This window comes from Cervus elaphus, chromosome 1 (assembly GCF_910594005.1).
Source record: "Cervus elaphus chromosome 1, mCerEla1.1, whole genome shotgun sequence".
Classification (NCBI taxonomy): domain Eukaryota; kingdom Metazoa; phylum Chordata; class Mammalia; order Artiodactyla; family Cervidae; genus Cervus; species Cervus elaphus.
Window position 1 is genome coordinate 71701920 of NC_057815.1, and position 20264 is coordinate 71722183.

General features: G+C 37.8%; 1 protein-coding gene across 1 annotated transcript in view; it reads right to left on the reverse strand.

Annotated features, from left to right (window-relative positions):
• Nucleotides 1–247: 247 nt before the first annotated feature.
• CCDC34 (coiled-coil domain containing 34) overlaps nt 248–20264 on the reverse strand; it is a 43042-nt gene continuing 23025 nt past the window's right edge. The window contains exons 3-6 of the mRNA XM_043908319.1: nt 19139–19246; nt 3737–3895; nt 3103–3244; nt 248–1674 (exon numbers count right to left, since the gene is read on the reverse strand). Coding sequence (XP_043764254.1) covers nt 1460–1674; nt 3103–3244; nt 3737–3895; nt 19139–19246 — 624 coding nt within the window. The 3' untranslated portion in view covers nt 248–1459. The remainder of the gene's footprint in view (nt 1675–3102; nt 3245–3736; nt 3896–19138; nt 19247–20264) is intronic.

Below are 20264 nucleotides of genomic sequence, written 5' to 3' on the forward strand. Positions count from 1 at the left end.
ATCTGCTGTGTGAAAATAAAGATTTTTTTTAGATAGAACAACTATACCTAAAACCCCCAGGAATACTGGCCTATGTATGCTATTTTTCACATGCAAGTTTATTGCTACCCTGGCAAATTCTATAGCCTCAGTACACAGGTGAATTTAGTTGAGTAGAATGATCACCTGGAAGTTGCACTGTATCTAAGAGGTTATGAGAAGGATGGTCAGGTCTCTAAATTTCAGCAACATTTTGACGCAACAAACTTGACTGATTTCCTCCTAAACTGTTCTCCACTTAGAAGTGAAAAAAATAAAACAAAACCAAATGAAGATGGCTGAATTGAATGATCATTCAGGCTGAGTGCTCAATCCTTATGGGGCTCACAGACGTACATGAACAAGAAATTTTTTTAAAAGTGCATTTTTCTAGATTTCTGATGATACGAATACCCTCCAAAAGATCCCATTGCTGTTTCCTGGCATTGACCAATACCATTGCAGGTTAATCACCAAAAACTTGGTAGATGACTAACCTCACAGAAACATGGAATGTATTCTAAATAAGAATCGCTTTTAAATGAACTTACTGAACTTTTATATTGCCACCACAAATTTTCATTTCTTGATGGCCCCCTAAAAAAAGATACAGACTTTTAAAATTTAATAAGGACTGAGTGTTATTTTAGTAATCTTTTGATCTACTTTCCTTAACAAGTATTTATTAATAAAGATTTTTTATTTCAACTTTAATAAAACATGACTTAACATTTTACGTTAAAAAATAAAGCAGACATTCCTAATTTCAAAATTAACAACCTAATTATAATGTGTAAGTATATGTACAAAGTATAGCAAAATATATTAGTGTCCAAAGATTACTACAATCAATTAAGATTGAGAGCCCAAAACAATGTTTGTAAATGTCCTTTCAAAACCCAACTCTCCATTACCAAACATGATTCCAGTTAGTGATTTACAAATATTTATAGAGGGAAAAACATACTAAAAGTCATCAACAAAGGCTGTTTTTGATTGCTCCAGGATTCTAACTCATTTTAGATTCTTCTAAGAATTGTTTTGAGCATACAGTTTAGAAATGCTTGTTGCAATGACTTATTCTTACTATGTTCATCAACACAAACACATAATGTGTGTATGAAAGAATACATGAAAAATTGTTTTATTGGTATTTAGAGGGTAGTTTTAATATAAGCTAAATATAAACACAATTGTTAGATATTCTGTCACTTATCTTGCAAAACAATATTCCAAGATCAACCTTGAAGCATTTATAAAAATAAAAATGAATAAAATATCTTCCTAAATTAACTCTAAGGACTCCATATACAAATGCAAAAATGTGAACTTAACAATAATACATCAAATGCTGAGCTACTAATAGTAGAGCAACAAAACAACAATTTCTGATGTTAAAATTAAGTGGCTCCAGGTAAAAGCATGCAATTTCCCACATCTACTATCTTTGTATTCTGCATAGAGTTCCAAGGCAAAGATTGCTTCTAGCTTTATGCATTACCAGAGAGGATGCCCTATGAGGCTGGCTTATCACAGGCCTTTTAGTCTTCTTTCCTGATAGATCCTTCACTTCTTTAGAAGGAGGCATAGGAATTGGTTTCCATGGAATTGGGTTATAAAAGGCTGGTTCTGGATAAGAATTCCCACTGTAAAAACCTAAAATTATTTAAAAATCAGAATAAAACAAGAAAAACTTTTTGAGATCAAAGAAACTATTTTAAAATTCATAGAAAAATGTTAAAATGTTAAAAGGGCAAAAATATCACTGACAAACCTGACTCATTTAAAACTTGAACTCAAATATTTTCAAACAATACTTTTCAAATACAGTTAATATTGTAGTATAAGTTAAAATATAAATGACAATTCTGAAAATTCAAAGAACATTAATGTTCAAAACTAAAAACTCATATAAAATTTCTAAGAAGTTAATTTTAGAACCCTTAAATTGAACAAAATCTTCATTTTCTTATTTCAGTCTGGGAAACTTCTGATTATGTACTAGTTTCCCCTAGATGGACACTAAAGCTTGCAGGAAAAAATGTATGTTGCATATGTAGCTAAAGTGAATCAAGACTGTGGTTCAGAACCACTGAAATTCTAAATCATTGTCACTCATTAAGCAGATTTCATACACTCTAGTTTTGTAATTAAGAGCAATAGGGCATTTTCAGACTATGATGTTTATTATAATACTTATTTAAACACAAATTTGGTAAAATAATCCATTATTTAGCAATTAAGTTCTAGCCAATACATATATTCCATCTAGGTTTTAACTTTACTATCCAATCGTTTTGTTGAAACCACTACTTATTTCAAACAAGAGAGCAAAATAAAGGAGCAGACTCTGCTCAGTAGCTGTAATTGATGACCTCTGTGACATGTGGGAGAGGCCTAAATCCTGACAGAAGGAATGTGTCATTCAGACACTGGCAACCCACTTTGACTGCATACATATGTCAACACACACTTCACCACGATGGTCAAAACAAAGTCTGGAATATGTTCTATTGTGTGAACAAAACAGAATGGGAGTATTTTTAATAATAAATCACTTAAACAAGTGAAGGCAGCTGTCAGCAAGGAATGAGCTTCCAACGTGGAAGTACAAAGGAAAACACACATTGCCATTTATAATCAGACCCAGCCAAAAAAGCCAACCAGGTCTGTGTCTGGCTGGTGTGCCATCTAGTATTCCACCCTGCAAAAATAATGAGCCAAAGACACTGGGAACTCTGCCTCAGAGAGGCTTAGAAAAGGGAAAGAAAATGACCCCTTAAATATATCCTGATTAAGGCTTTAAGATCCAAGGAATGTAAAAATTTTACTTATTTCTTAACGTTAGAAATCATTACTTTGCAGTTTTGCCACTGTTGCCTTTAAAATGTATCTGATTTTAGAGAATGACAACAAATTTGTAGTATCTCCACAGGAACACAATATGTTATAATCTTCCAGAAAATAGTAATTTGAAAGAAAAATGATTTTTACACACTTCTATTTCTGTCAAAAGGAAACATAATGTATAATATTCGCTCCTGCAAGCCATATTTATGTAAGCCACATAACATAAAAACCAACCTGTGAGTTTTCCATTGGCATAACCATAGCTCTTTGCAGCTGGACGAGGTTTATTTTTTGCATTTTCCAACCATTCCTGAAACTTTTTTTCTGCTATTTCCTTTTTCTCCTGTAATTCAGCCTGCCGTTGTTTTTCTTTTTCCTTAAAATGACAAGACCAAAGAATCTCCAGGGATATTCTGTAACTAAAAGTTCTATTCAGAGTCTACTGACTTGCTCCCCAGTAGCTCCCCATCCCAATGGCTTACTGATCAGAAACACTGAATCATATTTCTATAGAGAGCAAAATTTAACATGATCAGGGATGTGATATGAAAGTGGCTGCCTCTCAACAATGATATAAAATCCAAGAAGAAAAAAGCAATTTGTTGTTTTAAAATAGAACAGTAATTTACAATAATGTAATAAAACTTTCCATAAAAGTACACTGAATAATATTTAAAATCATAAACAGTAAAAAGCTTGCACCTGACTGCAGGAGTATCAATAGGCTTATTAACAATTTTCAGTCTAGCTACATGTATTTATATTATTAAGATAATGCCAATTTTCCATTAGAAATTCTTTACACAATATAGTTGGCACATATAAACACCAAGTCATGTATTCCAACTGAGCACCTTAGTGAAAATACCTTTTCTTTCTTCTTCTTTTCACATTCTTCAGCATTTTTTTTCTTTAACCATTCTTGATATTTTTCCTTTGCTTTTTCTTGTAAATGTTCTTTCTCCAGTTCCTTTGCTGCTTTTTCTTTCATTTCTTTATTAATTTTTTGTTCCCTTTCTTTTCTTTTCTTAAATAAAAATGAAGGAATTTTCATTGTAATCTGTAATCATTCTCATACAAGGAAAGTGTTATAGACAGTAATTTTCTAAAAACAGGTGGTAACATAGTGCTTGACACAACGTGGCTTATGAAAATATATAACATGATGCATGAACTTACCTGACCAATTTTAGTGTACCAGCTTGAGTATGTATTTCATGATGGCCTAACAAAGATCTTGTTCAACAAAGTATATTCAGAGCCTGGAACAGTGTTAAGTAAACAGTAGGTGTTCTATAAAGATTTGCTGAATAAATTAGTGAACAGAAATGACAACTTGTTAGACTGTCTTGAATCTTAGTGTAAATCTTAATATATATATTTTATGAAAGTATAGTTGACTAACATGTTTCAAGTGCACAGCAAGGCTATTCAGCTATACATATACACGTATATTATTTTTGAAATTATTTTCCATTGTAGGTTATTACAAGATATTGACTATAGTTACCTGTGCTATACAATAAACCTTTGTTGCTTGTTGCATATCTATTTTTTAAAATTAGAAATCTAGCATTCTAGTCATACTAAGTCAAACAAGTGGAATCAAAATGGCATAAATTTTTCAGTTCAGCAAAAATTTGTAATTCTAAAATATATATATTATACATATTATTTATATATATGTATACAAAAGCTTTCCTACCATGCTTGAGAAAGAACTTCAAAAAAAAGAGGAGATGAAGAAATTGGAAAACAAACTAAATGAAATGGGAACACTGAATATGAAACAGAAAAAGTGAACAAACTAGATAAAAGTAAAAGATCATCACATAGTCCAGTTGCTTTTAAACATGACTGCTTATTAGAAACATATCTGGAGCTCTGGAGATAAAAAAAGCAATACCTGGGCATTTGTATTTTTCAAAAAATGGATAATTCTGATTTTAAAAAGTGATTACAGGTTTTTCTATTGAATCCTAGTTTTGGTGATATAGGTTCTATTATTTTTCTGTTGACCAATCATGATACAATGGTATTAAGTAATAGCTACATAATCACAACAGTAAAGATGTTTATCAGTTTTCACAATCAATAGCCAGACAAAAAAATAAAAGGTAATTACAACTGCAAGCCATAATAGGAACATGATTAGCTTAACAATATAAAATAATTACATACATTTGGGAAGTCAAGCAGAACAATGTGGTAAGTGGAAATGCATACATGCACATGTTTTCATCCACCCAGCCAGTCTGTCTTTTAGTTGGTGCATTCAATCCATTTACATTTAAGGTAATTATCGATATGTATGATCCTGTTACAATATTCCTAATTGTTTTGGGTTTATTTGCTGTAGGTCTTTTCCTTCTCTTGTGTTTCCTGCCTAGAGAAGTTCCTTTAGCAACTATTGTAAAACTGGTTTGGTGGGGATAAATTCTCTTAATTTTTGCTTGTCTGGAAAGCTTTTGAGTTCTCCATCAAAACTGAATGAGTCTTGGTAGGTAGAGTATTCTTGGTTGTAGGTTCTTCCCTTTCATCACTTTAAATATATCATGCTATTCCTTTCTGGCTTTTAGCATTTCTATTGAGAAATCAGCTGATAGCCTGATGAGAGTTCCCGTGTAAATTATTTGTCGTTTTTCCCTTGTTGCTTTTAACATTTTATCTTTGTCTTTTATTTTTGTCAGTCTGATTACTATGTGTCTTGGTGTGTTCCTCCTTGGGTTTATCCTGCTTGGGACTCTCTGTGCTTCCTGGACTTGGTTGAATATTTCCTTTCCCACGTTACAGAATTTTTCAGCTATTATCTCTTCAAATATTTTCTCAGGAACTTTTTCTCTCTTCTACTTCTGGGACCCTTAAAATATGAATGTTGGTGTGTTTAAGGTTGTCCCCAGAGGTCTCTTAGACTGTCTTCATTTCTTTTCATTCTTTTTTTTTTTTATATTCTGTTCTGTGGCAGTGATTTCCATCATTCTGTCCTCTAGGTCATTCATCCATTCTTCTGCCTCAGTTACTTCCCTGTTGATTCCTTCTATTGTATTATTTATCTCTATTTGTTTTTTAGTTGTTATAGGTCTAACATTTCTTGCATGTTCTTCATTGTTTTCCCGAGATCCTGGATCATCTTCACTATCATTATTCTGAATTCTTTCTCTGGGAGGTTGCCTATCTCCACTTCATTTAGTTGCTTTTCTGGGGTTTTATCCTGGCCCTTCACCTGGGACATAACTTTCTGCTTTTTCATAGTGATTGACTTTCTGTAATATGGTTTTTGTTTTAGCTACTGTGGGATTGTGCTTCTTGCTTCTTCTGTCTGCCCTCTGATGGATGAGGCTGAGACTTGTGTAAGCTTCCTGATGGGAAGGACTGGCAGTGGGAAAAACTGGGTCTTGCTCTGCTGAGCAGGACCTCGCTCAGTAAAGCTTTAATCCAATTATCTGCTGATGGGTAGGGTTGCACTCCCTCCCTGTTAGTTGTCTGGCCTGAGGCAACTCAGCCCTGGGGTCTACGGGCTGAACGGTAGGGTTAATGGAGAAGTCCAAGAGGGTTTACACCAAGGGGGGCCTTCCTGGCCTGCTGCCGCCAGTGCCCCTGTCCCTGGGGTGAGACCCTCCTGACCCAGGCCTCTGCAGGAGGCCCTCCAACACTAAGCGGGTAGTTTTGGTTCAGTCTCCTGAGGGTCACTGCTCCTCTCCTCTGGCTCTTGGTGCATGCAAGGTTTTGTTCATGCCTTCCAAGGCTGGAGTCTGTTTCTCCCAGTTCTGTGGAAATCCCATAATTAAATCCCGCTGACCTTCAAGGCCAGATTCCCTGGGGATTCCCAGTCCCTTTGTCAGGTCCTCAGGCTGGGAAGCCTGATGTGGGGCTCAGAACCTTCACAACAGTGGGAGAACTTCTTTGGTATTATTGTTCTCCAGTTTGTGGATCACCCACCTGGCAGGTATGGGATTTGATTTTATTGTGATTGTGCCCTCCCTATCACTCGCTGCGGCTTCTTCTTTGTCTTTTGACATGGGGTATCGGTTTTTGGTGGTTCCAGCATCCTCCTGTCTATGGTCGTTCAACAGCTAGTTGTAATTCTGGGGCTCTTGCAGGACGAGATGAGTGCACATTTTTCTACTCTGCCATCTTGAACCAGAAGCCTGAATCTTAGTGTTTCTTAATGGATGTCTACCCTCACTCTAATATAGGAGCCACATAGGTATATATTTCCCAGACAGTTTGCCAATATGAATACTTGGATAAATCGTCACCACAAAAGAGTTACAGAGGACAAATTTTAGTCCATTAAATACTGTTATAAGGGCACATACAGACAAATCTCTGGCTATGCAATTCTTGTTAGTCTTACACAGATCAAGGGTTGGCAAATTATGGCCTGCAGGCCAAATATGGTCCATTACCACCTGTATTTGTAATAAAAGTTTTATTGAAATGTGGTCATATATATTTATTTACATATTTATTGTCTATGGCTGCTACTGCACCACAACAGCAGAGTTAAATAGTTACAACAGAGAATGTATGGTCCACAAAGCCTAAAACTTTATTTGACCCTTTGCAGAAAAAAACCTGACACGGATTCTAACTGAATATTTTTTCCTTTTCTCACTCAAAAGATAATCTTCCAACACAGTGAAATTCTAAACAACTAATAACATGGCTAGCTCTCTTTATCAAAGGTTTAGAAAATAATCTGCAAGGCATAAAGTGTACGTAATATGAATGCCATATATATCACCCTTCATGGAGCAGAGAAATATGAGCCAAGAAATTCTTCCCTTGAAAGCATCTTGTAGAATACTTCAATACAAGCAATTCAAATAAGATCCAAGTAACAAACATCAGTTATATTCAACAAATGTGCAGTGCTGTGCAAGAAAAAGTGAAAGTGAAAGTCACTCAGTCATGTCTGACTCTTTGCGACTCCATGAACTACACAGTCCAGGGAATTCTCCAGGCCAGAATACTGGAGTGGGTAGCCTTTCCCTTCTCCAGGGGATATTCCCAACCCAGGGACTGAACCCAGGTCTCCCGCACTGCAGGCAGATTCTTTACCAGCTGAACCACCAGGGAAGCCCAAGTATCCTGGAGGGGGTAGCCTATCCCTTCTCCAGTGGACCTTCCTGACCCAGGAAGCAAACCAGGGTCTCCTGTGTTGCAGGCAGGTTCTTTACCAGCTGAGCACCAGGGAAGCTCCTGTGCAAGAAAGGCAAGGATTAAAAATCAAAGCCCAGGAATCCCCTGGGAGTTCAGGGTTAAGGCTTTGAGCTTTCACGCTGAGGGTGCAGGTTTAACCCCTGGCTGGAGCACTAAAGGTCCCCCAAGCCTCGCGGCAAGGTCAAAAAAAGGAAAGAAAATCAAAGCCCATCATTCCCCAAGTTGCTATATTTCCTTACTGTTGGGCAGCCAATACCTGTAAAAGGAAATCCTTTCTTGCTGAGAACTCAATATCCATTGAAATAACACTGGAATTTAACTACTTCCTACAGTCAGAAAATCCACAAGATTAAAAAGGATCTTGCAGCTCTATCTGACTCATAAGACTCCTCCACAAGCTCATCAACAAGGAGTCATCCAGTCTCTACACTATTTTCAATTTTTGACAGCTAACATTTATTCAGTGCTAACTCTGCCTGTTACTATTCTGTACATTGTATACATATACACTATGTCAGCTAATTCTTAAAACCACAGTATGAGGAAGATACTATTAAAATCTCATTTTATAAATGAGGAAACTAAGGCACAAAGAAGTTAAGTAATTTGCCCAAGGTCACACAAATGGTAAATGAAAGATCACTACAGATCTCTCATAAACATATGAGATAACACTGAAAACAACTTTTTTTTGGCCAATAAATCCAATTTAAATGAGACATTAAAATTCCTTAAAAATACACCACTTTTCAAAACTGATTCAAAAAGAAATAGAGTAACTGAAGTAACTATTATAAGTAATTCTACTTAGTAAAAATAATTCAGAATTAAAAACTTTCATATAAAGAGAACTCCAGTAACCAGACAGTGTAATACTGGCATAGATCAAAGGAACAGAACAGAGTCTAGAAATAGACCCAAATATATTGCTCAATTAATTTTAAATGAAAGTGCCAAGATAACTGAATAGGGAAAAAGATTATCTTTCAATAGTGTTAGAATAACTGGATATCCACACTCTAAAAAAATGAACCTTGACCCTTAATGCATGCTATCATTAAAATTAACTCAAAATACACAGGCAAATGCTGAAGTTATAAAACCTCTAGAAGAAAAAATGGAGAATATTTTTACAACCTTGGCACAGGCAAACATTTCTTCAACAGAAAGCAAAACCCACAAACTATAAAAGAAAAAACAGAAATACAGAACCTACCAAAAATTTTGTTTTTGCTCTTAAAAAAAATACCATTAAAAATTAAATGGAGGAAATATTTACATTACATGTTACAGGACTTAAAGGAATATGAAAAGAACTCTTACAACTTACTATTAAGACACACAAAATGGGTAAAAGTTTAAACACAAAACAAACAGAAACTCCACAAGAGACATAGAAATAGTCAACAGTGTTATGGATTGAAATCTGCCCAGCCAAAATTCATATATTAAAGCTCTAATCCTCAATGTACTGGCTTTTGTTTTAATTGGAGTACGAGTGATTTATAATGCTGTTCAGTTTCAGGTGAACAGATGAGTGATTCAGCGCTACATGGACATACACCGTTTTTTAGGTTCTTTTCTCACACAGGTTATCACAGAATTTGAGTATGGTCCTCTGTGTTACACAGTAGGTCCTTATTATATATAGTAGCACGTGTATGTTAATTCTAAGCTGCTGATTTACTTTCCAACCCCCAGGTTTTACCTTTGGTAACCCCAACTTTGTTTTCAAAATCTGTAAGTCTGTTTCTGTTTAGTAATAAGTTCATTTGTGTCTTTTAAAAAAATTTTGATTCAACATACGAAAATATGTAAATCTTTAGGTCCGAGCATGTTGTTTCAAACAGCATTATTTTATTCTTTTTTATGACTGAGTAATATTCCATTGTAAATATATACCACATCTTCTTTATCCATTCATCTGTCAATCGACATTTAGGTTGCTTCCACATCTTGGCTATTGTAAATAGTGCTGCAGTGAACACTGGGGTACATGTATCATTTCAAATTATGATTTTATTCAGATATATGCCCAGGGGTGGGACTGTTGTATCATACAGTAGTTCTGTTACTAGTTGTTTTTTTAAGGAACCTCCCGTACTGTTCTCCACAGTGGTTGTACCAATTTACAGTCCTACCAACAGTGTAGGCGAATTCTCTTTTCTCCACACCCTCTTCAGTATTTTTATTTGTAGACTTTTTGATGATGGCCATTGTGACTGGTGTGAGGTGATATCTCATTTGTAGTTTGGATTTGCATTTCTCTGATAATTAGTGATGTTAAGCATCTTTTCCTGTGCTTTTTCACAATCTGTGTATCTTCTTGGGAGAAATGTGGCTGGCACAGGTGATTCTCAGGTCTGTGAGAATCACTTGGGGCCATCTATATATCTTCTTTCAGTCTGTATGTGTCCCTAGATCTGAAGCAGATCTCTTATAGATAGCATATATAAGGGTCTTATTCTTGTATTGATTCAGGCTGTCTTTTGGTTGGAGCATTTAATTCATTTACATTTAAGGTAATTATCAACATGTATTAATAGGTTCTTATTGCCATTTTGTTAATTGTTTTAGATGAGTTTCTGCTGGTCTTTTTTCTTTCCTTCCTCTTTTGTTCTCTTGTGATCTGATGACTAACTTCAGTGTTGTGTTTGGATTCCTTTTTCTTTTTTGTATATCTCTTGTAAATTTTCAGTTTTTGATTCCCATGAGATTTTGATATAGCAGTCTATACATATATAAGATTGTTTTATGTTCCTAGTCTTTTAATTTCAAAATGCATTTCCAATATCCTCCATTTGTACTGTCCTCACAATTGCTGGTTATGGTATCATATTTGTGTGTGGATGATTTCCTATCTTTACTGTAGTTTACCTTTACTGGTGAGCTCTCCCATTCATAATTCTGTTTCTAGTTGTTGCCTTCTATTTTTCTCCTAGAGAAGTTCCTTTGGCATTTGTTGTAAAGCTGGTTTGGTGGTACTGACTTCTCTTAAATTTTGCTTGTCTGTAAAACTTTTGATCTCTTTGTCAAATCTGAATGACAGCCTTGCTGGGTAGAATATTCTTGGTTGTAGGTTTTCCCCTTTCATCAATTTGAATATACCATGGCATTCCCTTCTGGCCTGCAGAGTTTCTGCTGAAAAATCAGCTGACAACCTTATGAGGATTCCCTTGTTGCTTTTCCCTTGTTTCTTCTAATATTTTCACTTTGTTTTAATTTACATCAGTTTGATTAATAGGTGTCTTGGCATGTTCCTCCTTGGTATAAGCTGGGACTCTCTGTGCTTCTTGGATTTGAGTGGCTGTTTCCTTCCCATGTTAGGGAAGTTTTCAGCTATTTTCTCTTCAAATATTTCCTCAAGCCCCCTCTCTCTTCTCCTCCTGGGACCCTTATGATGCAAATATTCATGCTTTTAATGTTGGCCCAGTGGTCTCCGAGACTGTCCTTCCTTTCATTCTTTTTTCCTTTGCTCCGTTCCACAAGAGTGATTTCCAACACTCCATCTTCCAGCTCACTAAATTCATTTTTCCGCCTCAATTATTGTGCTATTGATTCCTTCTCTTGTATTTTTCATTCTAGTTATTCTATTTTTCATCTCTGTTCTTTAAATCTTCTTGCTCTTCATTAAATATCTTTTTGTATCTTCTTAATCTGTGCCTCCATTCTTTTTCCAAATTCTGGGATCATCTTCACTATCATTACACTAAATTCTTTTTCAGGTAGGTTGCCTATCTCCATCTAGATGTCTTGTGGGTTTTTATCTTGGTCCTTCATCTGGAACATATTTCTCTGCTCTCATTTTTGTCTGACTTTCTGTGTTTGTGGTCTCCATTCTGCTGGCTGCAGGATTTTAGCTCGTCTTACTTCTGGGGCTTGCCCACTGGTGGGAAGAGTTGGGTGTGTCTCTCTGGTGAGCAAAGCCATGTCAAACTGTGTTTAGAGGGAGCTGTCAGCTCAGTACAGCTTTAGATAATTTGTCTGCTGATGGGTAGCAATGTGTTCCTATCCTGCTGGCTGTCTGGCCTGAGGCATTCCAGCACTGGAGCCTGTAGGTTTTTGGATAGGGCCAAGTCTTGATGTCACAATGGTGACCTCTGTGAGAGCTCATACCAATCAATACTCTCTCAGACCACTGCCTCCAGTGTCCGTGCCCCCAGCTCGTGATCCGTGGCCAACCCTCACCTCCCCAGGAGACTCTCCAAGACTCACAGGGAGGTCTAGCCCAACCTCTTCTGCTTTGTGTGGACCCCAGTGTGTGTGAGCCCTCCAAGAGTGGAGTCTCTGTTTCACCCAGTCCTGTGGAGCTCTTGCACTCAAGCCTGCTGTTCTTCAAAGCCAAGTGCTCTGGGGGGGTTCCCCCTTCTGATGCCAGACCCTCAGCCTCAGGAGCCAAGATGGGGCTTAGGACTTTCACTCTGGCAGGAGAACCTCTGCAATGTAACTATTTTGCAGTTTGTGGGTCTCTCACTCATGATGTCACTAAAGCATCTCTTATTGTCTCTTTTCACTTCTTCTGTGTCTCTGAATGTAAAATACCCTTTCTGGTAGTTTCCAGTCTTCTTTGTTAGTGGTTGCTCAACAGTTTGTTGTGCTTTAGGTGTTTTCATGAGAGTAGGTGAGCTCAAGTCCTTCTGCTCGGCCATCTTTTCCGGAATCAAGGGGCTGCTTTTAGTTTGGATGTCTGCTGTCTCTCTCCTCAGGATGAGCTGGATGTTATCCCCTTGATATGGGGGGTGCAGGCGTAGCAGCCCTTGCACACTCCCGGGACAGCAGGGGCAGTGCCTGGCATCAGACTGCAGATCTCATAGTGGTTGCCCAAGCCTGCCTCTGGAGCCTACCATGGCCGTGATAATTGCGCCCACTCCCAGAGCTTCTGTGAGGTGGTGTCCTGTTGCCTGGGAGCACTTACAGGGGGAAAAGCTCTCATGGTAACCGCCCCCCCCACCTTTGTGTGATGCTAGTAATGGCACCTTGCCTCTCTGGCAGGTGCTGGCTGCTACTGAGCACACCCTCAGGTACCACAGTCCACCCTCTTCAGGCTGTCTCCACACAGCCTACCCTGATCTTTTCCCCGGATCTGATCTCTGAAGCCTGGGCTTCAGCCCCCAGCCCTCTCCTGTATCAACAGAGGAGCATATTAGGTTGCGGAACACAGGGCTGAGATGCTGACCTTCTGTGCAGGGTACTCTCCATTTTGCCTTCTGCAAACCAGCTGCTGCGCTCTCCTCCTAGGCTTGAGTGTCCCTCTCCACCCAGGCTGATCCCCTGGTGAAGGCTCTCCCCAGGGTATGGGAATCTTTCCTCATTCATAGCTCCCTCCTGGGGGTGCAAGCCTGTCCTGATTCCTTTCCTTCTCTTTTTCCTTTGTCCTACCTGGTCACGTGGAGGTTTTCTTGTCCTTTTGGATGTCTGAGGTCTTCTGCTGGCATTCACTAGATGTTCTGAGTAAATCATTCCACTTACTGATGTGTTAGTATTTTTGTGAGAGTAGGTGAGCTCCCCTACTACTCCTCCACAATCTTGATCCCCTGGTCTGATGTTGTATTTTGAGATAGGACTTTTAAGTCATTCAATCTGTGGTATTTTTTTATGACAGCCCCAGTAGACTAATAGAATAAACTTATGAAAAGATGCTAAATATCATTAGATCTCAGGAAAATAGAAATGAAAACAATGACATACTGCTGCTACTTAGCCAGTCATGTCTGACTGTCTGTGATCTTATGGACTGTAGCCTGCCAGGCTCCTCTGCCCATGGAATTTTCCAGGTAAGAACACTGGAATGGAGTGCCATTTCTTACTCCAGGGGATCTTCCTGATCCAGGGATTGAACCTGCATTTCCTGCACTTGCAGACAGATTCTTTACCACTAGTGCCTCCTGGGAAGCCCACTGACATACTACATGTAACAGAATGATTTAAAATGAGAAAGACTGAGAATTTGGCAAGGATATGGTACACTTGGAACTGTCAGATATTAGTGGCAGGAATATAAAATGGCAGAAGCACTTTATAAGAAATTGTCAATTTTTTTTTTAAACCTAAAAACCTACCATACAACCCAGCAATTCAGTTCCTAGGCATCTACCCAAGAGAAATGAAAGCAAGTATCAACAAAAAGACTTGTACATAAGTAGTCACAGAATTTTACTCATATCTCCAAACTGAAAACAACCTAATTATCCATCAACTAGTGAATGGATACATAATTTGTGACACTGAGCAACAAAAAGGAACAATCTTAATACAAGAAATATTAGCAATTTTTTAAAAACAAAAGTAGCCTGGGACTACCCTGATGGTACAGTGGATAAGAATCTGCCAGCAGGGGACACAGGTTTGACCCCTGGTCCGGGAGGATTCCACTTGCAGAGGAGTAACTAAGCCCATGAGCCACAACTACTGAGCCTGAGCTCTAGGGCCCATGAGCCACAACTACTGAGCCTGCTCGCCCGAAAGCCCGCGCCCTGCAATAAGAGAAGCCACTGCAATGAGAAGCCCATACACTGCAACAGACAGTAGCCCCTGCTTGCCACAACTAGAGAAAGCTCGTGCACAGCAACGAAGACAGAACACAACCAAAAATAAAAATATATTTTTTTAAAAAGTAGCCTGATGCTAAGGAATATACATTTAGTGACTCTATCTGAAATTCTAGAAAAGGCAAATCTTATCTATAGGAACAGAAAGCAGATCGATGACTTCCTTGGAGCTGGGGTTAGTTGGGGGTTAGGAAGCAGGGGTTAAATGCAAAGGAGCACAACGGAGCTTTTTGGAGTGAAGAAAGAGTTCTCTCTTTTGACTGTGGTGCTAGTTTTACAGGTACATATCTTGTCACACCTCATCAAACTTAAAATAGGTGTATCTTATTGTATGTAAATTATAGCTCAATGAAGTTGATTTTAAAACATCATCAGGCTCTCTGCAGCATTTAAACTGCAGAAGAGGGAATGGAATGTCTTTAGTTAGCAAAAGGATACCAGAACAGGCACTCAGAGAGAAGTACCGAGAGGGAACAGCCAGCCACTAAGTGGCTTCAGATTTTCTGGCACTCCATTTCTATACCACACAGAGCACAACAATCAATCTTCCTTTTTTTTTTTTTCAAAGATGGTGCCTTGAGAGAACCTTTGTTTCTTCCAACTAAAGGAAACTAACAAACCTGAATTTCTATTTTGATTCCTTCAATAGTACCTGGCACATAATAAAAGTGTTGAAGGCATGAATGAGAACTGATGACAGTTATCAATCATATGCTTGTTGGCTTGAACTAATTTTTTACATTAAAAAGCAGTTCCTTGGTTTAAAAAAAAAAACTTTAAAAATAAATTTACTTTTAATTCTCAATGAAGGCAAATACCCTTTTACAAAATATGTGGTAACACACAGTAAAAAACAATCTAAAAAATAAATTAGTATGGCAACACAAATATCAGAGTTCCAGATGAGAGAAGCCCTTTATTTGAAAAAAGATTTACAATAAAAGAAACCAGTCACAATAAAAGAAACCAGCTTTGTTAATGGATACATAAATTCTTTTTGTCTGATTTTTTGATAGAACACAGTGAAAATGACTTAGAGAAAATAATGCCACAGATATAGCTAAAACGTGAATGAGGCTGGAGGCAGCAGAGGACCACACACCATGAAATGTAAACAGAGGAGAAAAAAGCTAGATGCCAGACAGGAAGAGAAGAACCAGAGAGCAGTCTTTACAAATAGAGGTAAATGTAACCAAGCCTGAAATAAGAAATCTGAGAGTTCTTAAAGAAAAAAAAAAAAGAGTATCCTAATTATTCCTTAGCATGCATAAGAATTCTGCAGAATAATTTAATTTTAATTTCTCAAGGTTCATTTTTAAACTCTTCTCAACCTTATGGAATCTTACTTTTGCTAATTAGTGATTTATGTCAGGACAATCCATTTCCCTCCAAAAGAAAGAAATTTTTTTCTCAAATAATTGGATTAGATCTACCACCACTAATTAAAACAGGGAATGTATCATCTCTGCATTCTTAGACAAACAACAACTATGTTTGATTGGCATGGTAAAATGAGCTTAATGGAGTCAGAAGATAAGAGAAGCTTTTAGAGGAGAGAATATACTTATACAATACACACAAAACTGTTTTATAATTATACACTTCAAAAAAGTATCACTCAAGGCTTAGTAGTGGTCACACAGGCTTATTTTGATTTTGGCATTTATTCACAAAGAACTCTCTTATTGTATTACGGGATATAGCAAACTTTAAAAAATAATTTACTTAAGAACAGATATATTTATGGTTATAACACACACGTCTAGTCAATTCCTTCTTACAATACTTGGATGAAGAATGCTATGCAATCTTCAATTTACTGGGGAAGTATTTACTAGGTACTCTTATTAATAACACTAGGCATTACATTCAACAATAGCTAGGAACCAAAAATTAGAAATAAGTTAAAACTTTTGGTTTACAATTTCAACATCTAACTGCATTCATGAAGCTGGACATCAATAATAAAAGCAGTACCATTCCAAATATGCAAAAACTCACAACAGGAAACAAAGTGACAAGATAAATATGTTTTAAATTTCTAACCTGTGATCCAAGAATGTATTAAAATTCAAAGGAAGATGATACATTCATTCATTCAATAATTTATCACCTCCAAAATGCTCTGTATATGTTTGCATAGTACTCTCCCAATTTGACCCACCCTGCCCTTCCCCACTGTGTGCACAGGTCTGTTCTCTGTACGCCAGACAGCCGGTGGGAATTTCCTGTGTGACACGGGGGGCTCAACCCAGAGCTCTGTGACAACCTAGGGGGCTGGGATGGGGTAGCAAACGGGAGGGAAGTTCATGAGGGAGATGACATATGTATACCTGTGGCCGATTCATGTTGATGTATGGCAGAAAAAGCATTATGTCAGATCTTACACTAGATAAAAAGTAATACAAAAATAACTCCTTAGTTGCAAAACAGAGACTCTCAGAGAACAAACTTATGGCCTCTGGAGGGGATGAATGGGGGGAAGGGATGTTAGCAAGTTTGGGATGGACATGCACACACTGCTGTATTTTAAGTGGATAGCCAACAAGGACCTACTGTATAGGGAACAAGGAACTCTGCTCAATGTTATGTGGCAGACTGGACGTGAGGGGAGTTTGGGGGAGAATGGTTACCTAAATATGCATGGTTGAGTCCCTTTGCTGTTCACCAGAAACTACCACAACATTGTTAATCAGTTATACCCCAATACAAAATAGAAAGTTAAAAAGAGGGGGAACCACCTAAAAAATAACTCCTATCCTGAAGAGTCTTAAAATTATATGAGAAGTGAAGACATATGCATAATACAAAGCAGCCACAAAATATATACACAATACAAGGAGTATATGATAAAGTGATGTCAATTAAACAAGGATTCAGAGAAGAAAAGAATTTCCAGCATGTGATCAGAGAATACTTCATGTAGGAAATACTCTGAGTTGGATAACAAAAAGAGGTGAGTGAAAATCGGCTCGGTCGTTTCCAACTGTTTGTGACCTCATGGACCAGGCTCCTCTGTCCACCGAATTCTCCAGCAAGAATACTGGAGTGGCTAGCCACTTCCTTCTACAGGGGAACTTCCCAACCCAGGGATTGAACCCGGGTCTCCTGCACTGCAGGCAGATTCTTTACCATCTGAGCCACCAAAGGTAGGGGGGAAAATGTGATGAGATCCCACATCGAGGAGATAATTATTTAAAAAGGTGAGAAATAGAACAGAAATGTTCTCCAAAGTTCTTGTGAATGTATATCCCTAGGGGCTGGGGAGCACAATCCAAAGCCCAATATTTCTTTGAATTCTATTGTGTATTTTAAAAATACTATAAAATTTATGTTCTATACTATTAAATATCTGTGCTTGCTTTAACATAAAAATAACATTCTTCTTCTCAATATTTTCCAACAAAACTAATACGCCAAGAAGATGGGCCATGCTTATCCTGAACGTGCTCCCCAGAGATGCCAGTCAGAGGCTGCTAGTGTGGAATGAAGAACAGCACAGGTGAAGGAGACATGGTTCAGAGAGCAGAATTTAACCAGCCAGGTATTTAACCAGCCAGGCCAGAACAGTTCAAATGTTATTCAGAGGAGAGTAGGGAATGACAAAAGATGTATTTTTGAACTGAGGAATGACATTTGGCTTTTTGGCAAGATTTCTCTGGCAAGGATACAGAGGACGAAGTCAAATCTTGGGTGGCTTTTAAGCATCAAGATACTGATTTATCTGCTGGATAACTGAACAAAGAGGCACAAATCCCTGCCCTCATGGGGCTTACATTCCAGTATGGGAAATAAACAACGAAGTGAAGTGAAAGTCTCTCAGTCGTATCCGAATCTGAGACACCATGGACTGTAGCCCACAGGCTCCTCTGTCCATGGAATCTTCAGGCAAGAATACTGGAGTGGGTAGCCATTCCCTTCTCCAGGAGATCTTCCTGACCCAGGGATCCAACCCAGGTCTCTTGCATTACAGGTAGATTCTTTACCATCTGAGCCACCAGGCAAGCTAATAAACAATAAATAAACTGAAAAATGTAATGAGTCCAGGCAAGAAGAAAGCACAAACAGGAGAGAGGTGATCATAAAGGAAAGGCATCGGCAATTAGAAACAAGAGAATTCCAATTACGTCTTGGTGCCTGAGAAGCTACACTAAGATCAGAAATCAAGGAGTCAGGATGATGGTTCTGTCAGAGGAGAATGGGTAAAAATGGGTTGTTTTAGATTTGCAGGCCCAGAGGTGCCTACCTACTGAAGAGATGAAAATCCAAGGCTCTGGGAGGTCAGTTCTAGAGATAACAGACTTCATGACTACCTGCAACCACATCCAAATGGAAGCCACATGATGGAAAAGGGAGAGAGCAGAAAGCAAAGAACAAAAGATCTGACAGACGTCCCTGGCGGGGAGAGGGCTGGGGTGGGGTGGGGAGGGGGCAGAAACTAGGTCAGAAAAGAAAGAATCTAAGAGAAAATGAGAAATACGTGGGTAATGACTAGCAGTAACAGGATGAAGACTATAAATGAGATGCAGTATGTGTGTGCCCTTTTTTCTCCTTACCTGTTCATTCTTTTTCTGAACCCATTCCTTGTGCTTTTCTTCAGCAATTATCTTTCTCTTTTCACGGTCTTCCACTTCTTTCTTTTTTTCTAGCTGTTGATTTAATTCCTATAGATTTTATTCAAACAAAAGGCAACATTTAATAGAAGTATTCAACCTTGCATATTAAAAATAAAAGTCTGAGGTTAACCGAATTAAACAAGAATATAGTATCCTTTATAGAAATACACCATTAGTGACAATAACTTACTTAAGTAACTAGTTTATGATGAAAGGAAAGCACTGGTAAAAAGTATAAGTCATTTTTTAGAAATGCAAATAATTGCTTGGCAGCAAAACACTAGTTTCTTAGACTAAACTTCAGCTAAATTACCCTCATTGAAATCAACTTTCCCACACATAAATTTTGGCATCACCGTATGCTACTGGCAGAAGCTCAAGAGAGTTACAACTTTTTTACAGTTATAAAAAGCTTCTAGATTCTTGATGAAGATAAAGGATAGGAATTAAATAATCCCTAAATTAAACTTTTAATTCAGAGTTATACCAAAGAAGAAATGTAAAGAAGCCATTCAATTTTTTAAAGGGAGTAAAAAAAAAAAAAGGATCCAGATTTTCGTTCACTGATTTTATAGCTGTTGGAGTGTAAAACAAAACCACATTCATATCCTAGATGATTTAACTGCCTTGCTGTCACTCGAATCGACACGTTTGGGCATTTCCTCAGGAGAAAGAATGTGGGAAGTATGGCCAAATAAAACTACAAGCTGAATGCCACCACTCTGTCACTCATCAGTTAAATTACTGCATTAGCTGAGAATGCTGTTCAAACTAGACTCCTAGGACTCTACTACCATAATTACCAGTTATTTTCCTTCTCTCTCCTTAGATACCAGCAATTGGATACTTTTACATGTCTTCCACTGGACCTCGCTCCCCATCCTCATGCCTCCCTTTCCCAAGGACCTACTTACCTCAGCAATGGGTGGCAGTGGGAAGGACATTTTTTCAACTCTCAGACAATTCCAGTGTGTTAAATGAAATGAAGATAAAACTTGACACCAAGAACATTTCTTATGCATTTTAGAACAACTGGTCTCAGGATACCTGTCTTCCATGATCTCTC